This window comes from Mustela erminea, chromosome 4, assembly GCF_009829155.1.
Source record: "Mustela erminea isolate mMusErm1 chromosome 4, mMusErm1.Pri, whole genome shotgun sequence".
Taxonomy (NCBI): Eukaryota; Metazoa; Chordata; class Mammalia; order Carnivora; family Mustelidae; genus Mustela; species Mustela erminea.
The window spans coordinates 24,653,280-24,674,312 of NC_045617.1; the positions used below are offsets into that span (position 1 = coordinate 24,653,280).

The following is a 21,033-nucleotide window of genomic DNA, read 5'->3' on the forward strand; positions in this document are numbered from 1 at the left end:
CAGCTGAATGACCTTTTACCTTTTCATCTTTTCCAACTTGTTCTCAAGCAAATATTCTAAATTTTGTCATTAGCTAATAGGACTCAGACCCCCAGGTACTAAGCAAATTGGGTATTATGTTAAAACAGTCTTTTTTCCCCTAAAGAGATTCTTTTTGAATTAAAAAAACATCCTGTGCTTATATACTAGCCTAGTAAAACCGTAGAAAATTATGGAAGATTAATCTGAGAGCAGTTCTTTTTGAGTGGCAGAGTCTATTGAAATCAGGATTGCAAGTTGAGAAAAGCACTGAGCATTAAGGGAGCACTCATTCATGTTTGGTTGATTTATTCCCTGTGCAGACGGATGGTGGTAGTAGGAGGTGTAATTCACAGCACCAGCTCTTAGCCGGGGGCCCCGCATGAGTGGTGGTGGGAGTCTGGTGTGTCTGTGGAGTGTAATGATGCCTGTGTTCCAGCACTCAATTTTTCTACCCCTTTGCTTCAACACTAAAGTGCTTTTTAAAAATGGGAATAAAAGAGGTCTGTATATAAAAATTATTGTATGAGATAATTTTAACAGTTTTCAGTGTGATCAAAATATTATTTTTTTTAAATGGTCCTAATTTTCTATGTTCATATTTTTAAATCTTCAGTTATCATTTGAGTACAAAGTCTTCATGGGGTTTTTTGTTTGTTTGTTTGTTTGTTTCCTGGTGGTATGGTTTAATTCTAAGGTGGCCGGCCAGCTTACAATGTTGCTGCAGACTTGATCAGTTATGGCATTATTTTATACTTCTTTTTTATTTCAATCATGTATCATCAAACTACTGGTGTTAATAATCATTTCTGAAAAGCTCCTGGCTTGGTTTCCACGCCCTGCTCAACAACCACTATGCCTCACCCCCATTCTACTTTTCTCTTCTCTCTTACTTCCTTTTTTTTCCCCAGCACCTGTCTCCTGCCACATGCCCATCAAACCTAATTGCAGCTTTGGAAGGGCTTTGGTAAGACAGTTCCGTGGCCCTTATGTCCCTCAGGGATTTAATTCGGGTGGGATGTGCATGTGGCCCTCGAGCCATGTCAGTGACTGCCACAGCTCCCAGATTCTAAGGGCTGGTCACCCCAGGCCCTAAAGTTGTTTCAAGTCTAGGGCAGTTTAGTCTCAGGATGGATATAGCAGGAATAATACAATTTGGGTCATTTTGTCAATGGAAATTAACTTCCAGTTCTTCTGCTAATTTTGTATAAAAATCTGTGACATGCAGACTATTTTTAGTCTCCCTCAAATTATAGTGCTTTAAAACAATTTTCATGAGTGTTAATTTTTTTCTTTTACAACTGAGTAATATTACTGTCATTGAATTACTAATTATATATTTTTTTAACAGCACTTCTTTGATATCGTTTAAACCTTGGCCTCGTGTCTAACTCTTAGAGAAATTAAAGGTGAAATATGAGAACCCAACATAGGACTCTGGGGTTCATAAATGTGGGTAAATTTTTTTTCTTGAAATGAAAAACACAACTATAATATAGTAAGTCATCTGCCTTCTTAAAATTCTGTTATTCTTAAAATACAGTACTTTTTTTCTCCAGACTTAAAAAGAGATCTGTGCTCTTACGCATTTTAGGAAATAAATCACCCTTAATCTAAAAATCTGTTGATTAACGCTTATTATCATATAGGGGTATTTGCTTCCTATCTTGTTCCTTTTCATTTCTTAAACAAATATTTTAAATGTACAGAAAAATACAAAGACACTTTGTATATGGAACACCTATATAATGATACCCAGATTTAAAACGTTAATGTTTGCCATATTTTTTTCTAGTTTTTGTCCTTGGCCTTGTTTATATGCATATATATGTGCATATATTGAAACATAATTGAGATATTATGTATACAGTTTTATATTCTATCTTCATTTAACATTTTAAGTATTTTTCCATGTCATTAAAAAAGTTTTAATGGTTTCTTGCAACACTAAATTTGTTCTAGTATGTGGACAGATTTTTTTGTTTTTAAATGGTGATGGTACTGTTCCTACTTAATTAATTTTACATTATGCTTCCAGTTCTTTTGACTTTATATATCACATACTTTACATGACTCAAAACACTTTTTCCCAAAAAAAAAACCCTGCAGGTTGCAACTCATTAGTACAAAATCAATTTAGCAGGTTGTAGTCAGCATTCAAAAAAATTAAAAGATCAGAGTATTTCTAATGCTTCTTTGGCAAAAACTGTGCACATTGCAGGCGATCCTGACTTCTCAGTTTTCTGTATATAAACCTTAAAAAAATGTGTCTAGGAGTTGCAGTCACTGTCCTAAAGCGCTATTAGGAATCTCATCGATCAACCCACCTCCTGTATGTTAGTTTTGACATTTATCTTTGGTGCTTACATTGTTTGGATTGGCTTATTGGAATTGGATATATTTAAAGTGGCGTAATAGAATATTAAAGCTCTATAGCTGTAGGTGTTAGCATCTGAGGGAGTTCTTATTGTGGGGGTCTGAGCGGTACCGATTTTTTTGCCTTTAGTTTTATTTCGAGGCACTTTGAGCTGACTCAAAGGTGATGGTCCCTTCTTTGTACATGGCTAAACTCTTTCCTTAATATTTGACTATAAATGTACCAAAGGATTGTGATTTGGATCATAGCATAAGTTAGAATTCTGAACTCTTGAGCATACATCTCAAAAGTTTTCTCTCATGCCCCAGTTCTGCCATCCTACCTCAACTCTCCATCTGGAACTAATCCCTACCTTCTGTTCAAAGTGAGGACAGCCTTCTCTCACGGGCACTGATGCAGCAATGAATTCATTCACTTCTCCTAAATGAGGAAACAAAACACATAAACACTCCAGTATATTGAGTTCTCTCTATTTAAAACTTAAGGAGTCGATCCTTTAATGTGGTATAATTCTCATATATGGTAACTTTCCAGGGTAGCATTAAAATCTCAGCCTGTTTTTTAGAGTATGTTGGGGCTTTTCTCCTGTGTGGCTGTCGCTTTTAAAGAATATACTCTGATTTAGGAAGAGGGACTCAAGACGCAGAGCTGACTGGCTCAATGTGGCAAATGGAGAACAGCAGAGATGAGGAAAGTCGGGAATAGTAGTAGGGCTGTTTGGGTGGGATGTGTGAGATGGAGAATCTGCTGTTCTACTTCTTGAACCTATTTATTCTCTCATCTTGCGTGTTTTTTTTTTTTTTTTTTTTTTTTTTTTTTTTTTTTTTTGGAGACCTGCTCTATGTCAGTTACTCTGCTAGGTGCAGGACATCCAAAGATGGCAAGCCTGAGTACCTTCAAGGTTGCCACAGGCCTGTGAGGTATATAGTACCTGTGAGCCAATAATTAAATAGCAAGGCCATATAAAGCCTGAGTGAGCCTAGGCTTTGGGGTCCAAAATGACCTCCATCATGCATGCTTGTTCACACTTCTTTCTGGGTATCTGCAGAGACCCCTTTTATTTGTTTGTGGACCCACTGTGTTCCTTCATGTGGTTACTCATCCTTCCTCTGTCCCCTACGTGAAGGAATTCTCCAAGATTCCTTTTCCCCTCTCATCCCTTCCCTTCCCTCTTTTCTCTTCTCAAAAACTCATCCATCAATTCCTACTAATTCAGCCATCACCTCTTCGAAGATGCTTCCCAAATCTGTAGCCATGGCATTTCCAGCTACCTGCTGGGCATCTCCATCTGGAAGTCTTTCTTGCATTCAAAGTTAACATGTCCAAAACTGAGCTCATTAATTCCCCATTAGCTCTCTTTTTTCTTCCAGTCCCCATGAATGCTAGCAGCATCATCTCGGGGAAACAGGTCTGAACCTCACATTCATCCCTTATCTTTCCTTCACTGCAGGAGGGTCGCCCCTCATGCAGTCAGCTGGCCAGACTAGCCTGTTCCACGTCCGTGCTGTGGCCATCATTCAGCTCTTTTCCATCGCTGCTGCCGCTGCCCTAATTGAGGCCCTCATTATCTCCCACCTGGACTATTGGAAGAAGCTACTCCGAACTAATCTTCCCTGTCCTTTCCGTCGCACCCAATGCGCTACTGCCAGAGGAACAATATCAGGCCCAGAGTAACAGTTTTAGTCTTTAGCTCTGATCACATTACTCCCTTGCTGACAAACCATCCATGCCTTCAAATTGCCTGCAGACTAAAGTCCCACCTCTGAACCTGACTCCGAAAGCCCTTCATTCTTTACGCTGTCTTTTTTCTGGGCCTGTTCACCTTCACATATTGCCCGGTGGGTAGCCCCCACAGCTCCGGAACCTGCTCCTCATTCTTCTACCTTCTTAGTATGCATAACCTGTCTTTTTTCTCCTCAGATACCACTCTTTCCAATCCATTAACCCCATTCCAGTCCTGCCTCCATTCTCTGCTCAGGGGAGTCTGACCAACCCTCGGGCTCCATCTGAATGCTACCTCTACTGTCAGGAGCACCTCTTGCGAGAAACGGTTTTCTTTCTTCTTCTGTGTACTGGTAGCTTTTTGTTACTCTGCTACCTTTGATATCTGTTGCTTGTTATTATTCAGCTTAAACATATTAGAACCTATTATTATAATTCTTTAATTATATCACTTACTTCTTGTATGCCTCTCATGTTTGGTACATATATATTGAAGAAATGGAATTTGAGAGGCTACGTGGAAAGGTGTCAGGGGCGCCTGGGTGTCTTAGTCCATTAAGCGTCTGACTCTTGACTTTGGCCCAAGTCATGATCTCTGGGCGGTGAGATCAATCCCTGCATCGGGCTCTGTGCTGTGCAGGGAGGTTGCTTAAGATTGTCTCTCTCTCTCTCCCCCTCTCTCTGTTTCCCTCTCCCCTTCAAAAAAGAGGTGGGGGGGGGACATAGCTATGATTTGAAGACTGAAATACAGAACTGAAAGGAAGGTAGTAGCTGTGGAAAGATATGATGATGCAGTTAGCCATAAAACCATAATGTGAGAAGGATATAGAGCTGGGTTGCATGGAGTTTCACCTATTCAATCCTTATGTCCATCCCGAAATGGTGTAGCTATTAGAATATTAGTGTGTGTTTGCTCTCTCTATCTGTTGTAGATCTAGAGCAGAATTTTAGAGGGGGCCAAGTCCTTCCTACCCTGCCCCCAAATTCTGCTACAGATTTTTCAGGATGATATTATTTGAAATTAGTGCTTTATCCATATTTGCTAATTTTCCAGGACTACATAGTATCCACCATCGATTTAAATTGAATTGCAATATTACTTTAGATTTGGTACCTCTCTCACTTGTCCACCCCCATATTTCTACCCCCATATTTCTCATTGACTACTGTAAAAGCCTCCTAACACGGCTCCTCATACCCACTTTGTTTTCCTCCTTCCTCCTCACCCAAGTCATTTTTCCACTGATGATAAGATTTTTTTGTTTTTTGTTTTTTTTTTTGTTTTTAAATATCTGATTATGTCACCTGCTGCTTAATAAAAACTACAGTGGCTTCTCACCACTCTTTGGATAAAGAGCAAAAGTCTTCATGTGGCCTGCTTAACCTGTGTGGTCTAGTCCCAGCTGTCTCCAGCTTCATTTCATACAGTGCTCTCAGCCTCACATATGCCTGGTTTTGTGTTGCAGATATACTCCTCGTGTCTGTTCCCATCCCACTGACCCCTCTTACATCTCTTCTGCCTTTGGGTATCAGCTTAGCCATCACCTCCTCATGGAAGCCTCTGACTTTCCTCGCTAGGTCAGTTCCCCTTTTTTAAACCCTCCCAGTATCATCTTTTTCCTTTGTGGCATTTACTGCCATTGTAATTTTGCATTTCTCTGTGATTCTTCCATTATTTCCAGTCTTTTCCATTAGCCTGCAAATTCCACAAGCTCCATGCCTGGTTTTTCTCACCATTGTGTCTGTGCCTCACATAGTCCCTAATTTATGGACAGTGTCCAGTCTGAATTAGTTGAATGAATGAATGATGAGGTTTTAGTTGACATGAGCTAAAAGGAACACAATTCTGTAGAACTTCAGTAAATAAGATTTCAAGGTATTAATATTGCTTTCATTTATGACATTCTAATTTTGATGACAATAAAGGATTCTTCCAATTTCGGGGCCTATTATATATACTGTAGAGTACTGGATAATTAAATAAGTGAGGTGAGATCATGAAGAATCCCAGAGGAAGAAGAAACTTCAAATGTCAACTAGTCCAGGCGTGTATGTCAGGGGCTGTGCAGTTTCCCGAATGTCTCTGTTAACGGGACTCAGCATCACCAGAGGCTGCTTTGTTTTTTTTGTTTTTTGTTTGTTTGTTTGTTTGTTTTTTAATTTCTTCATGTTGAATCAATATTGGCCTGCTCTGTTTTCATATTTTCTATCCAGTTGTGTCAGTTTCTATAGTAGTTCTGTCTCCTGCCCAGATTGGAGCCCTTTCAGATGAATAGACCCCTCTCATGCCTTCCGCCAGCTTTCCTTCTCCCAACTCTTCCCCTCACATGCTATGCTCCTGCCATGTCGGTTCTGGAAATAGCTATGCCCCCGTCTTTCCTCCAAACTTTCACCCATACTGTTTCTTCTTTGGAATACCTTCTTTTTGCCCCTTCACTTCCCCTTTCAGCTTTAGCTCCCCTGGCTACTGCCTCCTCATCCTTAAGTCTCAGGGAAGTCTCCTTCACCCCTCTCCGCCATTTATGTTAGTGGCCCCTTCTCTGTGCTCCCACAGCCCTTGTTCATCCTGTAAGGTAGCTCATGCCACATTTTATTGGGATTTTTTTTTTAAAGATTTTATTTATTTATCAGAGAGAGAGAGGGGGAGAGAGCGAGCACAGGCAGACAGAATGGCAGGCAGAGGCAGAGGGAGAAGCAGGCTCCCTGCTGAGCAAGGAGCCTGATGTGGGACTCGATCCCAGGACGCTGGGATCATGACCTGAGCCGAAGGCAGCTGCTTAACCAACTGAGCCACCCAGGCGTCCCTTTATTGGGATTTTTAATCCAGACTCTATTTATCCATCAGAAGGGAGACCACAGCTCACCAGCGCTCACCATCAGGCCCTCCTCCACTGTTGTTTACACCATGCCTAACCTGCTGTAAGCGTTCACTGCCTCTTTGCCTGGATAAATTTGAGAACACCAACCTAACTATTCTCTAAGCTAGCATCCAGAGCTTTTTCTACAGGCATGCATGTGGCACTAGAGGAATTCACCATCTTCTAGCCATGCTCTGGCTCATCAGTGTCCCTCCTGTAGAGAGGCACCGAGAGAAACTCATGCTGTTTCAGGCAGAGTACAGCCTGATCTAGATGAGAACTAGTATCTCTGTATTATAGAATCCCAAGGATTTTTTTTTTTTTTTTAATTTGACAGAGATCACAAGTAGGCAGAGAGGCAGGCGGGGGGCAGGGGGGAAGCAGGCTCCCCGCGGAGCAGAGAGCCCGACGCGGAGCTCGATCCCAGGATCCTGAGATCATGACCTGAGCCGAAGGCAGAGGCCCCAACCCACTGAGCCACCCAGGTGCCCCTCCCAAGGATTTTTTTATGCTCAGAAGCAAAAGTTCGTATTCTCGTTTGGTTGTGAGCTCATTTTTGAGCTGCAGACTTTATCAGTTTATCTTGGTGCTTTTTTTTCTTAAGGGTGTTAATGAAGTAAATTTCAAGAAGTGGTGTTTGGAAGCAGTTTTTTAATTTACTTAAGCTGTTAAGCTCTTCTCCGGGTCGTTAACTACTGTCAGAAGGTGGGCTTTTCTGACTCTTCCCTTGGTTTCTGTCAGCCAGTCCACTACAATTTCTCTTCCTGACCTTTTCAGAATGCTTTCTCGAAGTGGCAAATGTTTCACTGATGCATGATGAAGTTTGCAGGGGATGGGGGAAGGATTTCTCGACTTTTGTTATTTTGGGAGGTAGGAGAGGAGATTTATAGGCGATTATGTATGCCTGTGGAGTGGGCTAGACTTTGAGAGACAGGAGTAGAAATGGATTAGAAGAGAGAAAAACTATGAGTTGAGAAAAAAAAAATAGGTGGCAAAAAAGTAATAAGGACAGCGAATGTAGTTTTCTGATTATGTGATCACCTACCACATGCTTCCACAGTATTAGATACTTTCTTCTTGTTGCTTCTTCCATAAAATGACGATGGAAAGTAGACATCATCAGCCTCATTTTATAGCGGAGGTAGCAGTCTCCAAGTCCTACAGCTAATGAATGGGAGGAGTTTTTTTTTTTTTTTTAACCTATTTCTAAAGCTACAGTCTTCTCATTATTAGCAAATAATTTTGTACATGAGATGAAGCAGATTGGAGAGTCATGAGAGCATAATGGTTAAGAGTGTATATAGATTCTAGGGCATCTGGGTGGCTCAGTTGGTTGAGTGACTGCATTCGGCTCAGGTCATGATCCCGGAGTCCCAGGATCCAGTCCCGCATCGGGCTCCCTGCTCGGTGGAGAGTCTGCTTCTCTCTCTGACCTTCCCCCTCTCGTGTTCTCAGTCTCTCTCTCATTCTCTCCCTCTCAAATAAACAAAATCTCAAAAAAAAAATTTTTTTTTTCTAAAAAGAGTGTGTATAGATTGTAGAGTCAGTTGGTCTGGACTCAGATCTTGGCTTTGTCAAGGCTCTACTGCCTACCCGCTGGGAGCAAGTTGCTTAACTTCTCTGAGTGCCTCATTCTTCCTCATTCATCTGCAAAATTGGGGTAATCGTGGTACTTTGCTCTTGGAGTTTTTGTGAATTAATTTAGTTAACATAGAGTAAACCCTTAGAACAGTTCCTGGCATATATGAAGCACTCTCTGAGTATTTGTTGCCCTTCGTCTTCTTCATCCTCCTCCCCTCCTGCTCCCCCGCCCCTTCCTTCTTTCCTCTTTCTTCTTGCTGCTTCGTTTGTGTGTGTGTCTCCTATGGAAGGTCCCATCTCTGAGAACTTTGAGGAAGGCATCAAAACTGTTACCAGAGCTATTTCATTAGCATGATGTAGTCAGACTTTTCTCCAGCGTCTCACCCTCTTGGAGGTCTTACTGTGTTATTATATCCCTCATCCCTCCCCAGGTTCAACCCCCAAGACACAAGCACGCACATACAGCCTCGTCTTCCTCTTTTCCCTTTCTCCAGTTAAGAGCCAATTCAGACCTTCTCCTTAATAGTATTATCTAAAATGGGAAGAATAAAGATTCACCTTGGGCAGTGCATTAATAAGGATCTAGCAGCCTAAGTTAAAATTTGTAATTCAAAGCAGAAAACTTAGGAATGTTCCTGCTCCCGCTTTACATTTACTTATTATAAAATAGGGTGCTTCCCAGCCTCCCTGCCTTTTGGGTCTACAGGATTTAAGTGGAGAGATACATGACAATGAGAAGCTTTGGATATTTCTGATGATTATTTGTTTCTGTTGTGTATAAGTTAATTACTATAAATTAGCTGCTTTTTCCTAAGAAATTAGAACTTCCTTTTAAAAATTACTAACTCCTCAAACTTGCTGACGATCACTTACTAGATTGAGGGGAAAGTATAATTAGCGAAAGAGCTATATCTGTTCCTTTGCAGAAAGCCTGAAGATCTGCCTTATTTTGAAACCAGGAAGGTTACAAAGGGTTCCTTTTAAAAATTTCTGTTTGGAGGCATGAGGGGCAACGATTTTTCTTAAGTAATGAACTAACTCATTAATTTTGGCTATGTTAACTTAATTAATTTAAATTAATTCTTTGTTCAACATTTACCAAAGAGGGCTTAATAATTTAATGAAGTATAATAGAATTTTAATACTTTTTTCCACAACACTCAAGAACTATATTCGTGTGTTATTTATGTACGTATACATAGTATCTATTTGATTAGTGCTCATTAGCATTGTTCTAAATATTAATTTATTATAATATATTGCCCATAGTTTCCTTCTTTCTTCTTTCTCCCTTTCTTACTTTCTTTCTTTCTATGTTGCCATTTAGTTCTTATATGACAACCATTTACAATATTTGAGGAAAAAAAAACCCCAATGTATTCCTGGCCTTAGTTATAGTAGAAATTATGAAAATTCAATACTCATCGCAAAAGTAAAATGACATGCTAAGTTAAAGCCATATTGTTGTCTAGAATGATAATGCTTTCCATAAATAATAGGAAATGGCAAGACTTGCTGATGGCATACATTTCCATTTTACTTATCAAGTAAATTTTTAAGTCATTTGGATTTGTTACTTTAATTCTCTGATCATCTTTTCTACCTGTGAAGGCAGAAATCTTTTTTGTTTTTTTTTAATTTATTTGACAGACAGAGATCACAAGTAGGCAGAGAAGCAGGCAGAGAGAGGAAGGAAAGCAGACTCCCTGCCGAGCAGAGAGCCCGATGCGGGGATCGATCCTAGGACCCTGGGATCATGACCCAAGCTGAAAGCAGAGGCTTTAACCCACTGAGCCACCCAGGTGCCCCCAGAAATTATTTTTTACCACTCTCCTTTCGCACCATCATCACCAAATAATATCACTTCACCCAAGCCATATAATTTGTATTTCAGTTGCTATTAGCTACCGTAGAGCAGTTTAAAACTATGGGTTGAGCAAACAGTTGAGATTGTGAGGTGGAAGGTCCAGACTATAGGAAAACCCAGAAAGAGGAAGGAGCCAGATCATTAGGCCTCACAGTCGGAGCCTGTCATTTTTAATGCCAGCCACGGGTTTCCCTGGTCGTTTCCTGAACTCACTGCTTTCTGCTATATTATCTCTTTCTTCCCCTACTTCTGTTTCTTTCCACTGAGTCCCATTCTCTGATTTGGAAGTCTGGTGAATAGTAGCAACTTCCTAACTTGATGTGGCTGATCCTGTAACAGTATATTAATCCTCTCCTTTCTTTGTTGGCAGGGGGCTCGTACACGATAGCCGGCACAACCTCCAGTTGCGGGGCTTGGTGGTGCTACTTATTTCCAAAGCAGCTGGGCCCAGCAGCACGAATGCTTCATGTCAGAACTATGACATGGTCAGTGGGATCTATTCATGGTAAGAAGAACTTAGTCTTTTGACCTGACTTTCTAGATTGTGTTTCCTTTTACGGAACAGTGGTCAGTGGAGCTCACTGTTTAGTTCTTCGTCATTCTCTGATTCACGGATAGATTAACATATTTTGTATGATTAAAAATGTATTTTTATTGTTCTTTTTTTTTTAAGTTTACTTATTTATTTATTTAGCAATCTCTACACCCAGTGTGGGGCTCGAACTCATGACCCCAAGACCAAGAGTCGCACACTCCTCCGACTCAGCCAGCCAGTCACCCCCCTCTTTCTTAAATGTATTTTTATTGTTCTTAACAAGTCTAATAGACTTAGCAGCTCCGTGCGTAACTGGTAAATTTCCCCATACATTTGTGTTGAAAACTTTCATTTCCATTCTAGCCATTTAAAATTTTCTATTCGTGACTACCCCTCCTTCACCATCATGGTATTTCCCTACAGAGACATAGTCCAGGATTTATGATTTTTAAACCTACTCAAAATGATACCTAACTAGGGCGCCTGGGTGGCTCAGTGGGTTAAGCCGCTGCCTTCGGCTCAGGTCATGATCTCGGGGTCCTGGGATCGAGTCCCACATCGGGCTCTCTGCTCAGCAGGGAGCCTGCTTCCCTTCCTCTCTCTCTGCCTGCCTCTCTGCCTACTTGTGATCTCTCTCTGTCAAATAAATTTAAAAAAAAAAATGATACCTAACTATAAAACAATGTTGCAACTGTCATTTTAGGAGAATGAATGTACTTCAGTGCCATATCATTTTATTATGCTTATTTTTATGGTGAAAAGGTTTTTAACTAAACTCACTAGAATAAGAAATTTTTTCTCTTACACATTTAGACTAAAAAACAAATGTGTGAGTATGAGTCATTTTTGCTTCAACATAAAACATACTTAAAATTTTCAGTTCTATTTTTTAAAAAAATCATTGCGTTAAAAAATCACTGCGTATTTTTTAGTAATAGTGTATCAGTAATAACTTTTTTTTAATTTAGTATTTATCACACTTGACATTGTGTTAAAAGCCTCCCTATAGCCTCTCTGTAGCCCCTGCAGGTGGACTTTGGCACATGAAATTAAAACCACTCCAGAAACATGGGTGACAAGGAAATTTTCCTCACAAAAAGAAGCATTTCTGGGAAGTTTGACTTACGGCTACTATATCTCATGGATTTACTTTAAAAATCAACCCATACCTTAGTTTTATGGTTTTTTTTTTTCCCCTACTAGTCCTATCCATACATTTTTTTTTTCTTAGATAATATTTAGAGATGACTACTGCTTACCAGGTATGAAGCCAAATGATCTTTCCTCATTAACAAGTAGTCAGAATTATCACTGCTGGACCCTTCTTCCAGCCAGGATAATTTTGCAAACCTTTTACCATTTATCCATGCAAGTATCTTCACCAGAAGGGATACCTGGGATCATATTCAGTCCCTACTCACTGTGAAATATTTATATTTGTTTTGTAGGTTACTGATCATTTTTATTAGTTATCTCATTTGATCCTTACCAAGATGCTATAGATAAGAGTTGTCATTATACTTATTTTACTCTTGAGCAAACTGAGATTCAAAAATCTTGAGATTTTTTTCAAGGTGGCCCAACTGGCAAATGAGACAAGTTGAGGATCCAACTATAGTTCTTTTCCTTCCAAATTTCATATGGTTTTTTCTTTTTTTTCTTGATTCCATTCTGCTTTTCTAGTCTGATTCAAAGAATTTATTTCACATATAGGTTAGGCTCTCCATTAAATTAGTTTGCCAAAAAGGATCTTCTTGTAAGCGTGTCTTTGAAAAATGTCTGAATGGAAAGTAAGTTGGCAAATCTTTTATACATCTACATCCTTCCCCCAGCCGGTCTGAATTAGAGCTCCAAACTTTACCTTAGGAGTTTTGTAGAGAGCCCTTGATTGAGTTTAGTTGAATTAACCAGAGAATATACAGAAAGATCTGTAATCAATACCAATAATGTTGTTAATCCCTGGAAAGCAAACGGACTCCATAGCACCTTGTATCCCATGTATCTTTGTTTCCTTTAGGAACTCTGTTGATTTTCAGTGTGCCACTTTGACCCTATTTGATTGGTCGAGCCTCTGCTCTTGCAATTGGGTGACTGTACATATCTTTAATGAACACCAGCTATGTTTTATTATCTCTCATCCTAAAATAAAAATAACCCTTGGAAAGTACTATTTGATGCATAGGTGTTCCATAAATATTTACACAAATGAATTATCCCTATTTTGCAGTAAAAGAAGCTAAGACTGAGGTTAAGAACTATCTAAAATCTTCTAGTTGGAAAGTGATAGAGTTGGTATGTAAATCCTACTTTTACTCCAAAGTGCGCCCCCTTTCTACTAGGCAGGTGGTGATATCTTTATGTGGACAGGGCACTGTGATGTGATCTTGTGTTTTGAATTTCACATCTAGCCACTAAGAAACAGTTGCATCTCCTTCTGATCCTTCAGAGGAATATAACACATGTGACAGATGATTATTATAACATGAACAAGTATAAAAAAAAACTTTACAAAAGAGTAGGTGATACATTATGAATATAAAAACTTTATAAATAATATAAATGGGTTTCACACCCAAGTGTATAGAATCCATAAGTATGTTTAGCAGATAATCCTGGTGTGTTGTTCTAAGCTATTTTCTTTAATCAAACTTAATCTAGTAAGTCGTTGGTGATGCTTGGGTGTTTTACACACTTGTTAATGTGAAAATGTAATTTGGCACAGTACTATGAGAAACCATTAATTTGTTTCTCTACCCCGAAGTTATTTGGATCTTGCTTCCTTAATTGTTCAAGTGTAACTTTTACTGGAGGCTTGTATCTATAATGCCACAGTGAATTATTTAACATTTGAGGGAAGTACTGACTTGGGAGCTTTTTAATTCACCTCCAAACTTCTGGGATTTACATTGTTTGTGTTTTTCTCTCATAAACTTGACTTTGAGGTCAGATCATGGGACCTGAATAAATTACCTAAGGGACCAAAAGTGAGTTAGGTGACCTCTTTTGTTTGGCCTAAGGATATAAGTGATGGATATAACCTGTGGATATGCTTAGGAAATGTATCATTTAATGGCCAAGAGAGGCAGAAGTGAGGCTAAAATGTAGTAGTTACATTTTGAAAAACAGGTAAGAGAGCTACATTTATAAAACTGCACTATAAACATCTACCATAGCCTTTTGCCAACAAGGCTGTGGACTTCAGTTTTTTTCCTCCAGTCCTGGCTTTCAGAAAATTAGTTGCAAAAGTGATCAATCAAAAAAATAATACTATAATGTTGTATAGTGACAGATGGTGACTATACTGATTGTGGTGAGCACTGAGTAATGTATGCAATTGTCACATCACTGTTGCACCCCTGAAACTAATACAACATTATATGTCAGCTATATTTCAATAATAAAAAAATTAATCTTTAGGAGTATTACTAAATTGCCAGGAATCCATAGCCACTCCTAAGAAGATAAATTTATAACTTCCTACTATCTTAAGGATAGAATATTTTTATTTTATGTACAAAAAAATCATTACAATATATAAAATATGATATTACAAAGTATCAACATCTCTAATGTAACGTAATTATTAAGTTTAAAGAAACTTACATGAATTTTCTTTATGAATACTTCAACTTTCTCGATTGTTTTAGCAAGAATTGATTCAGTTATTTCTTATCTAACTAACTGTTATAAACAGACCACATGTTTTCATTCTACCTTCATTGCCTGAGATTTCCCAACATCTTTTGTTAACTCTGGTAGAAGAGATTGAAACGAGACCTTTGCACGGCCGAACCTCCATAGAGCATAAACGTAGTAGACCAAACAAAATACACATTTGGAATCACACATTTTACAGTAGTAGTTTAACATGGACTGTGTCTCACAGTGACTGTACCTTATTATGTCCTTTGACAATACTAGTTCAAGATGTGAGCTGTAAAGCCAACTCTAAAGTACTTTTCATGGAATATGAAAAAGCCTCAAATTTTCAACATAGTTATCATGTAAAGTGAGATGTAAAGTTACATTTCAAAGGAAAAAAGTATTAGTGGAATATCATTGAAAAATACAAAAAAATAACACCCATAGTACTACAGAAGATCTACTAAATTTTTTCATCTTTTAATTTTATCTTATTTTTAAAGATTTATTTGAGAGAGAGAGAGAGCGGGGGAGGGGCAGAGGGAGAGGGAAAGAGAGAATCCTCAAGCCAACTCCCTGTTGAGCACAGCCTGCCCTGGCCCCTCAGCCAGGACTCAGGTCATGACCTCAGTGGGAATCACAAGCCAGCTGTGTAACCAACTGAGCCACCCAGGCACCCCTAAATATTTTTAAATACCATTAAAAATTTATTTGCTTTATATTTTGACCTATTCCTTCTTTCATTGCCTTTTATTTGCTCACCTCTGTTATCCACAGCTCCCGTTCTAGCGTCTCTATGGCTTGAGGTTTTACTGATTTTAGACTCCTCTGAGTTTATGTTGTCCTCAATTCCCATTTCCAGAGGGAGGAGAATGACCTGCTGTTGGGGAACCAGTGTAGTGACAGTATTGCTTCTGGGTGACAGGTGAGCTGATGAGTAAGAAAATAAAATTATGGACCGATCATTTTCTGTATTTATTTGTGATACTGATAACAGAAGACTGTGTACTTCATGTGCTGTGAAACATAGTTCAGATGATCTATTTTCTTCATGTTACCCCAGCACTCAGTATATTCCTAACACAGAGATGGCAGTCAGTGACTCTAAGATCATGGCTGATTAATAATAACAATAATCTTAAATTATTATTTTTTTAATTTTTATTATCATTTAATCTTCAAGCAAGGAAGACCTCCCTAAAAGGTTCCAGAACCCTGAAACTATAAACAAAAAATACATTTGACTGCACATAAATGGAAAAAATTACTGTAAAGTCAAAAGAAAATGCCAGAGTTACAAAAATATTTGAAACATACAAGCCAAAAGGACCGATTTTTAATGAACAAATTGGTTGAAGGTCTTATAAATCCAGAAAATGCATCACAAACATGAATTAAAGAAATGAACAGGCTGTTCAGTGAAGAAGAATCTTAGATAATTAGTAAACAACAGGTGGAAAAGTCTGGAATTCATCATAATGGACGAGTTAAAACACAATCACTGTTTTCCTTTGTCAGATTGGCAAAGATTAAAAAGTTTGACCCAGTATTTGTGAGTGTGTAAGAAGCAAGCACTTGAATGCTTTGTTAGTAGGGACATTAATTGATAGAGTTACTTAGAAAATAATTTGGTAACTAACAGTTATAAAACAGACCACATATTTTCATTCTACCTTTGTTGCCTGAAATTTCCCAACACCTCTTATTTAACTGATTAAAGAGATTGGAAGAAGTTTGCCAAGCACATTTTCTTTTCTTCCTGAGTATTCAGCTAGACTGCATTGCCTAGATTTGGGGTAGCTATAGCATCTTCAACTATAAATTTTACTCTAATTCAACCACCCTTTGATTTAGCAAAATTGCTGATGTGTTAACACAAATGCTCAAAGATGTATGTATAAGAATGTTTTTTGTAGCGTAGTTTGCAAGAACACAGCAACCCCCCAAAAGGGAAACAATCAAAGCATCCACCAAGAGAGCCCACATTGTTACTGAAGCAGGGAGTATCAGATGGATGTTTAAAAGCATTAAGGAGGTCTGTTTGCCTGATCTGGAAAGATCTCGAAGATCAAGAAAAAAAATCAAGATGCAGAAGCATATTACAGGTTGATCCCACTGGGGCTTGAATGGGTGAATGGTGGATTTTTCTACACATGGAAAATGCTTTAAAGGAGACACAAAGAGTTAATTGTGGTCACCTCTGGGGATGGGCAACTGGTTGGGGGAAATGGGATGAAAGAGACTTCATTCATTTTAAGTCCTCAGTGGTCTGAATTATTTTTAACTGTATGTTTATTTCACTTATGCACTTCATAATGCACTTTTACCAAAAAACTGGTGGTTAGCTTAGTCTTCTATTAGAATGAGGGCTTTAGAGTCCCTGGGCTGACCTGAACTTTTTCTTTTCCTCTTTTGGACAAGATCAAGTAGACTATAAAAATGCATAAAGTATAGATATTTGTTGTTGTTGTTGTTAACAAAGAGAGCAAGAGTGAAGCAAAATGATTTACTTTCTTAGGTTTACCGTCCTTGTTAAAATGGACACCATCGGGGCACCTGGGTGTCTCAGTTGGTTAAGCGTCTGACTCTTGGTTTGACTCAGATCATGATTTCACAGTTATGGGATTGTGTCCCGCACTGGGCTGTGCACTCAGTGTGGAGTCTGCTTCAGATTCTCTCTCCCTCTTCCTCCTACTCACTCTCTGAAATAAATACATAAAATCTTAAAATGGACACTGTCAATTTCTTGGAAATTGTGCTATTTCTTTTTTTTAACTCAGTGTATTATTCAGTTGATTAAGGTTAAATTAATCATTATATCCTAAGGTCATTGTTGGGCTTTTAGAACTAATCTCAGAAAAAGCATTATAAACATAACTATAAGTTAAATCTCGAAAACATCTTAAAAAAATGACTCATGTTAAGAGTGATTTCTCCTCTAAGAGGAAGTTTGTCAGACTTGGGATGCTGTCACAGAATGGTAGTAGAATATTTGGAGGCCCAAATGAAATCTTAATTTAAGGAGAATGGTGGAAAATTTTAAAAATGGTAAAAGAAGTGAGTTTTGTTGTTGATAAATCTTTAAATTTAGGGAATAAGTCTTGGTCTCAGCTGAAAATATTTTAGTTCATAATTATCTTTTTAGTGTGGCATGAATTAATTTCAGATGATGTCTAGTCGTGGCAACAGTAGACTATCCGTCTTCACCTTCATACCTCACATTAGAATTTGTCTGGTACTTAAAACTGCCGAACAAAATTAAAAAACCATATATACCTTAGAGATTGACCAAATCAAAAAATACCTTTGAAATGAGGATTGGGGCATCTGGGTAGCTCAGATGGTTTGGCATCCAATTTGTGATTTCAGCTCAGGTCATGATTTCACAGGGTCTGAGGCTGACCTCCACCTCCAGGTCCTCTCCAGAGGAGTCTGCTTGAGATTCTCTCCCTCTGGCCCTTCCTTCATGCATGCCCACTCTCTTTCTCTCTCTCTCTCTCTCTCTCTCTCTCAAATAAATAAATAAATCTTGAGGGGGGAAAAAAAAAAAAGAAATGAGGCTTAAGTAAGAACACGTCGATTATATTCATTTTGGGCTGTCAATTACATTGATGTGAAATAATTAATATTGAAATGTATAGCAGGAAACATAGTTATGGTTTTTTGTTTTTTTTTTTTTTTAAGAGGACATATGTAAATGCTAGAAAAGAGTCTGGAAGAAACCTCACCCACCTGGATGACAATGGTTGGAAGAAGCAGGAAGGGAGGAGGTTTGGGAACAGCTCTAGAGAAATCATCAAAGGGGGCTTTATGTGGAACATTTAAATTTTTTTGTAAAGAAAATCTATTCCTTTTATTTTGTATGATTAAAATTAACTTGAAAATTAAAAGAAAGTTATATTTCATACTTACAAAGCAATAAAAACCTATTTAAAAATGCATCTTTTTGTACTACAAGAACCTTAAAAATGAGAAGTGCTTATTGACAGTGATTTAAAATGGTTATGCCGAATAATTGAATTTAGAGTAGGCTTTTGAAGATAATTTCCTAAAGATATCTCAGCTCCCTTTCGGAGATTTCAAGAGATGAAAGCATGTGCACTTTGATTGCATATTCCTATTGATTGTATTCTGCTTACAACAATAAAAATAAACTCCAGATACAAATCTAGCAATATTACTAATTCATTACAACCAGTGCTTATTTTCTTCATTAACTTTTTATTGTTATTTTCAACTTACACAGCATGCACAAATGCAGCAATTATATGTTGAAAAAGAAAGGGGAAGGCTCTTTATGTTCAGGATACTGTACATCACAAGTCATTACTTCACCGGAGCTGTTGGAGAAACACAAAATAAGAACAGCCTCTTACCAAACAAGTATAATTAACCACAAAAAGTAGGTGGGCTCAGCTACTAATCTACTCAGCTGAGAGTTTGCTTATTGTATATAAATATCTTGCTATAGATTAGCCTGCCTGACTACATCACAGCAAAAAACACACCACATCAATTGCTTTGGTGTTGGTGAAAAAGTTTAAATCTTTTCCTCAAAGAAGGGCTGTGTTGACTAGCGAGAAGCCATAGTCAAAGCCAAAGTCCGGTGTCTAATTCTGCATTTTTTAAAAATATTTATTTTTAATTTTTTAAAAAATAATTTATTTGGAGGGGGAACGAGCAGGGGGCAGTGCAGAGGGAGAGTTCTGGAGAAGCAGACTCCCTCCACTCAGCAGGGAGCCTGATGTGGGGCTCGATCCCAGGACCCTGAGATCATGACATGAGCCAAAGGCAGGCACTTGACTGACTGAGCCACGCAGGCGCCCCTAATTCTGCATTTTAAACAGGGCTTACTTCTTCACACTTGTCATAACAAAATGTTAGCTTTGTGCGGTAGATGTACAGTCAAAAGGTTTAATGGCAGAGTTTGCTTAACAGCTTCATCCTTCCTGTTGATCCTTTGAACCCAGACCCAAGGCACCCCCCACTAGCAGACAGTGTGGTTTAATAGAGACGTGTGTGTAAGGGCTAGAGATCTGGGTTCTTGTCCCAAATGTGTAACCGATGGGCTATTTCATGTAAGTCAGTCAGTCCCTTAATCGCTCTTACTTACCTATAAGTTATCTATCTTACTTATCTATCTTACTTCTCTGTAAGATGAGATCATAATGGGTTTCAGGTCCAGGAGCTGAACCATAGGACACTTATTCAGCAAGGTTCAAGTATCGTGTGGTACAACACAGCACATCCTGACTACCTCGTCTCTGTAAGGCACAGGGCTGAGTCTGCGAATATTGATAAGAAATAGTCTCCGGCCTCTAGTGACAAGGTAGAAAAATAATATGCATCTAGTAGCCGTCTGACACTGGATGCAATTTCATTTCTAGAGCTCTGTTTCTGGAACTTAACTTTCAGAGCTATAACCATATTCACTCTTGGGTCCACAATCCTTCCATATTTAATTAAATTAAAGTTGCTTAATTGAAGACCGATAATCCTTAACATCTCCAGCATAAGTTGCTACTAGAGTACTGGCATCCACTGTGCCCAAGGAAGTCCCTTCTCCACTGTGCTCTTGGATTTTTCTCACTCTTGGATTGTGTAGCTGGGTGGTGGTTGTAATAGAGGAAAAGAGCAGATCCTCAGGTTGGTTATCTCTAATCCTGGCATCCTTCCTCCCTGAAGTTACTGTTATCTTGGGTCTCCATTTTCTTTTTCTTTTTTTTTTTTTTTAATATTTTATTTATTTATTTGACAGAGAGAGAGATCACAAGTAGGCAGAGAGGCAGGCAGAGACAGAGAGAGGAAGGGAAGCAGGCTCCCTGCTGAGCAGAGAGCCCGATGCAGGCCTTGATCGCAGGACCCTGGGATCATGACCTGAGCCGAAGGCAGAGGCTTTAACCCACTGAGCCACCCAGGAGCCCCTTCATTTTCTTTTATTAAGATTCCCCCATTCCCTCCTTTGCTCAAGTTTTTAAGTTTGTAAGCAGAGTATAATATCCTTAATTCTTCACTGGTGTCCCATTCCCTGCAGGATTAAATGCAAATTGCTTAACACAATAATTTCTAGCAGCCCTAGAATAGAAGTGGAGAAGGTAAAGCATGATCATGGTTTTTCTTTGCCACCAAGAAAAGGGTATGTGCAAAGGAATGCTTGACCTAATAAATTATTTAGGTGTGGGCTGCCTGGCTGGCTCAGTTGGAGGAGCATGTGACTGTTGGTCTTGGGGTTGTGAGTTCAAGTCCCACGGAGGAGAGAGATTACTCAATAAATAAAAAAACTCAAAAAATATATTATTTAGGCTTGATGAGCAAGGAAGTGAAGCTGAGGGAGTCCAGAATTAGGGAGAAAACAGTGACCAAGGTCTGGAGGTCTTGATGACTCATATTCGGGGTTGGAGTAGTAATGCAGTGAGAGAGGTCAGAGGTTAGG

The 21,033-nt window shown here is 38.8% G+C and overlaps 1 protein-coding gene across 2 annotated transcripts in view; it reads left to right on the top strand.

Moving 5' to 3' along the window:
- Positions 1–21,033, top strand: part of PDSS2 (decaprenyl diphosphate synthase subunit 2) — a 256,817-nt gene that overhangs the window by 98,989 nt on the left and 136,795 nt on the right. For both annotated transcript variants that reach the window (XM_032338898.1, XM_032338899.1), the window contains exon 2: positions 10,794–10,928. In XM_032338898.1, the coding sequence (XP_032194789.1) occupies positions 10,794–10,928 (135 nt within the window). The remainder of the gene's footprint in view (positions 1–10,793; positions 10,929–21,033) is intronic.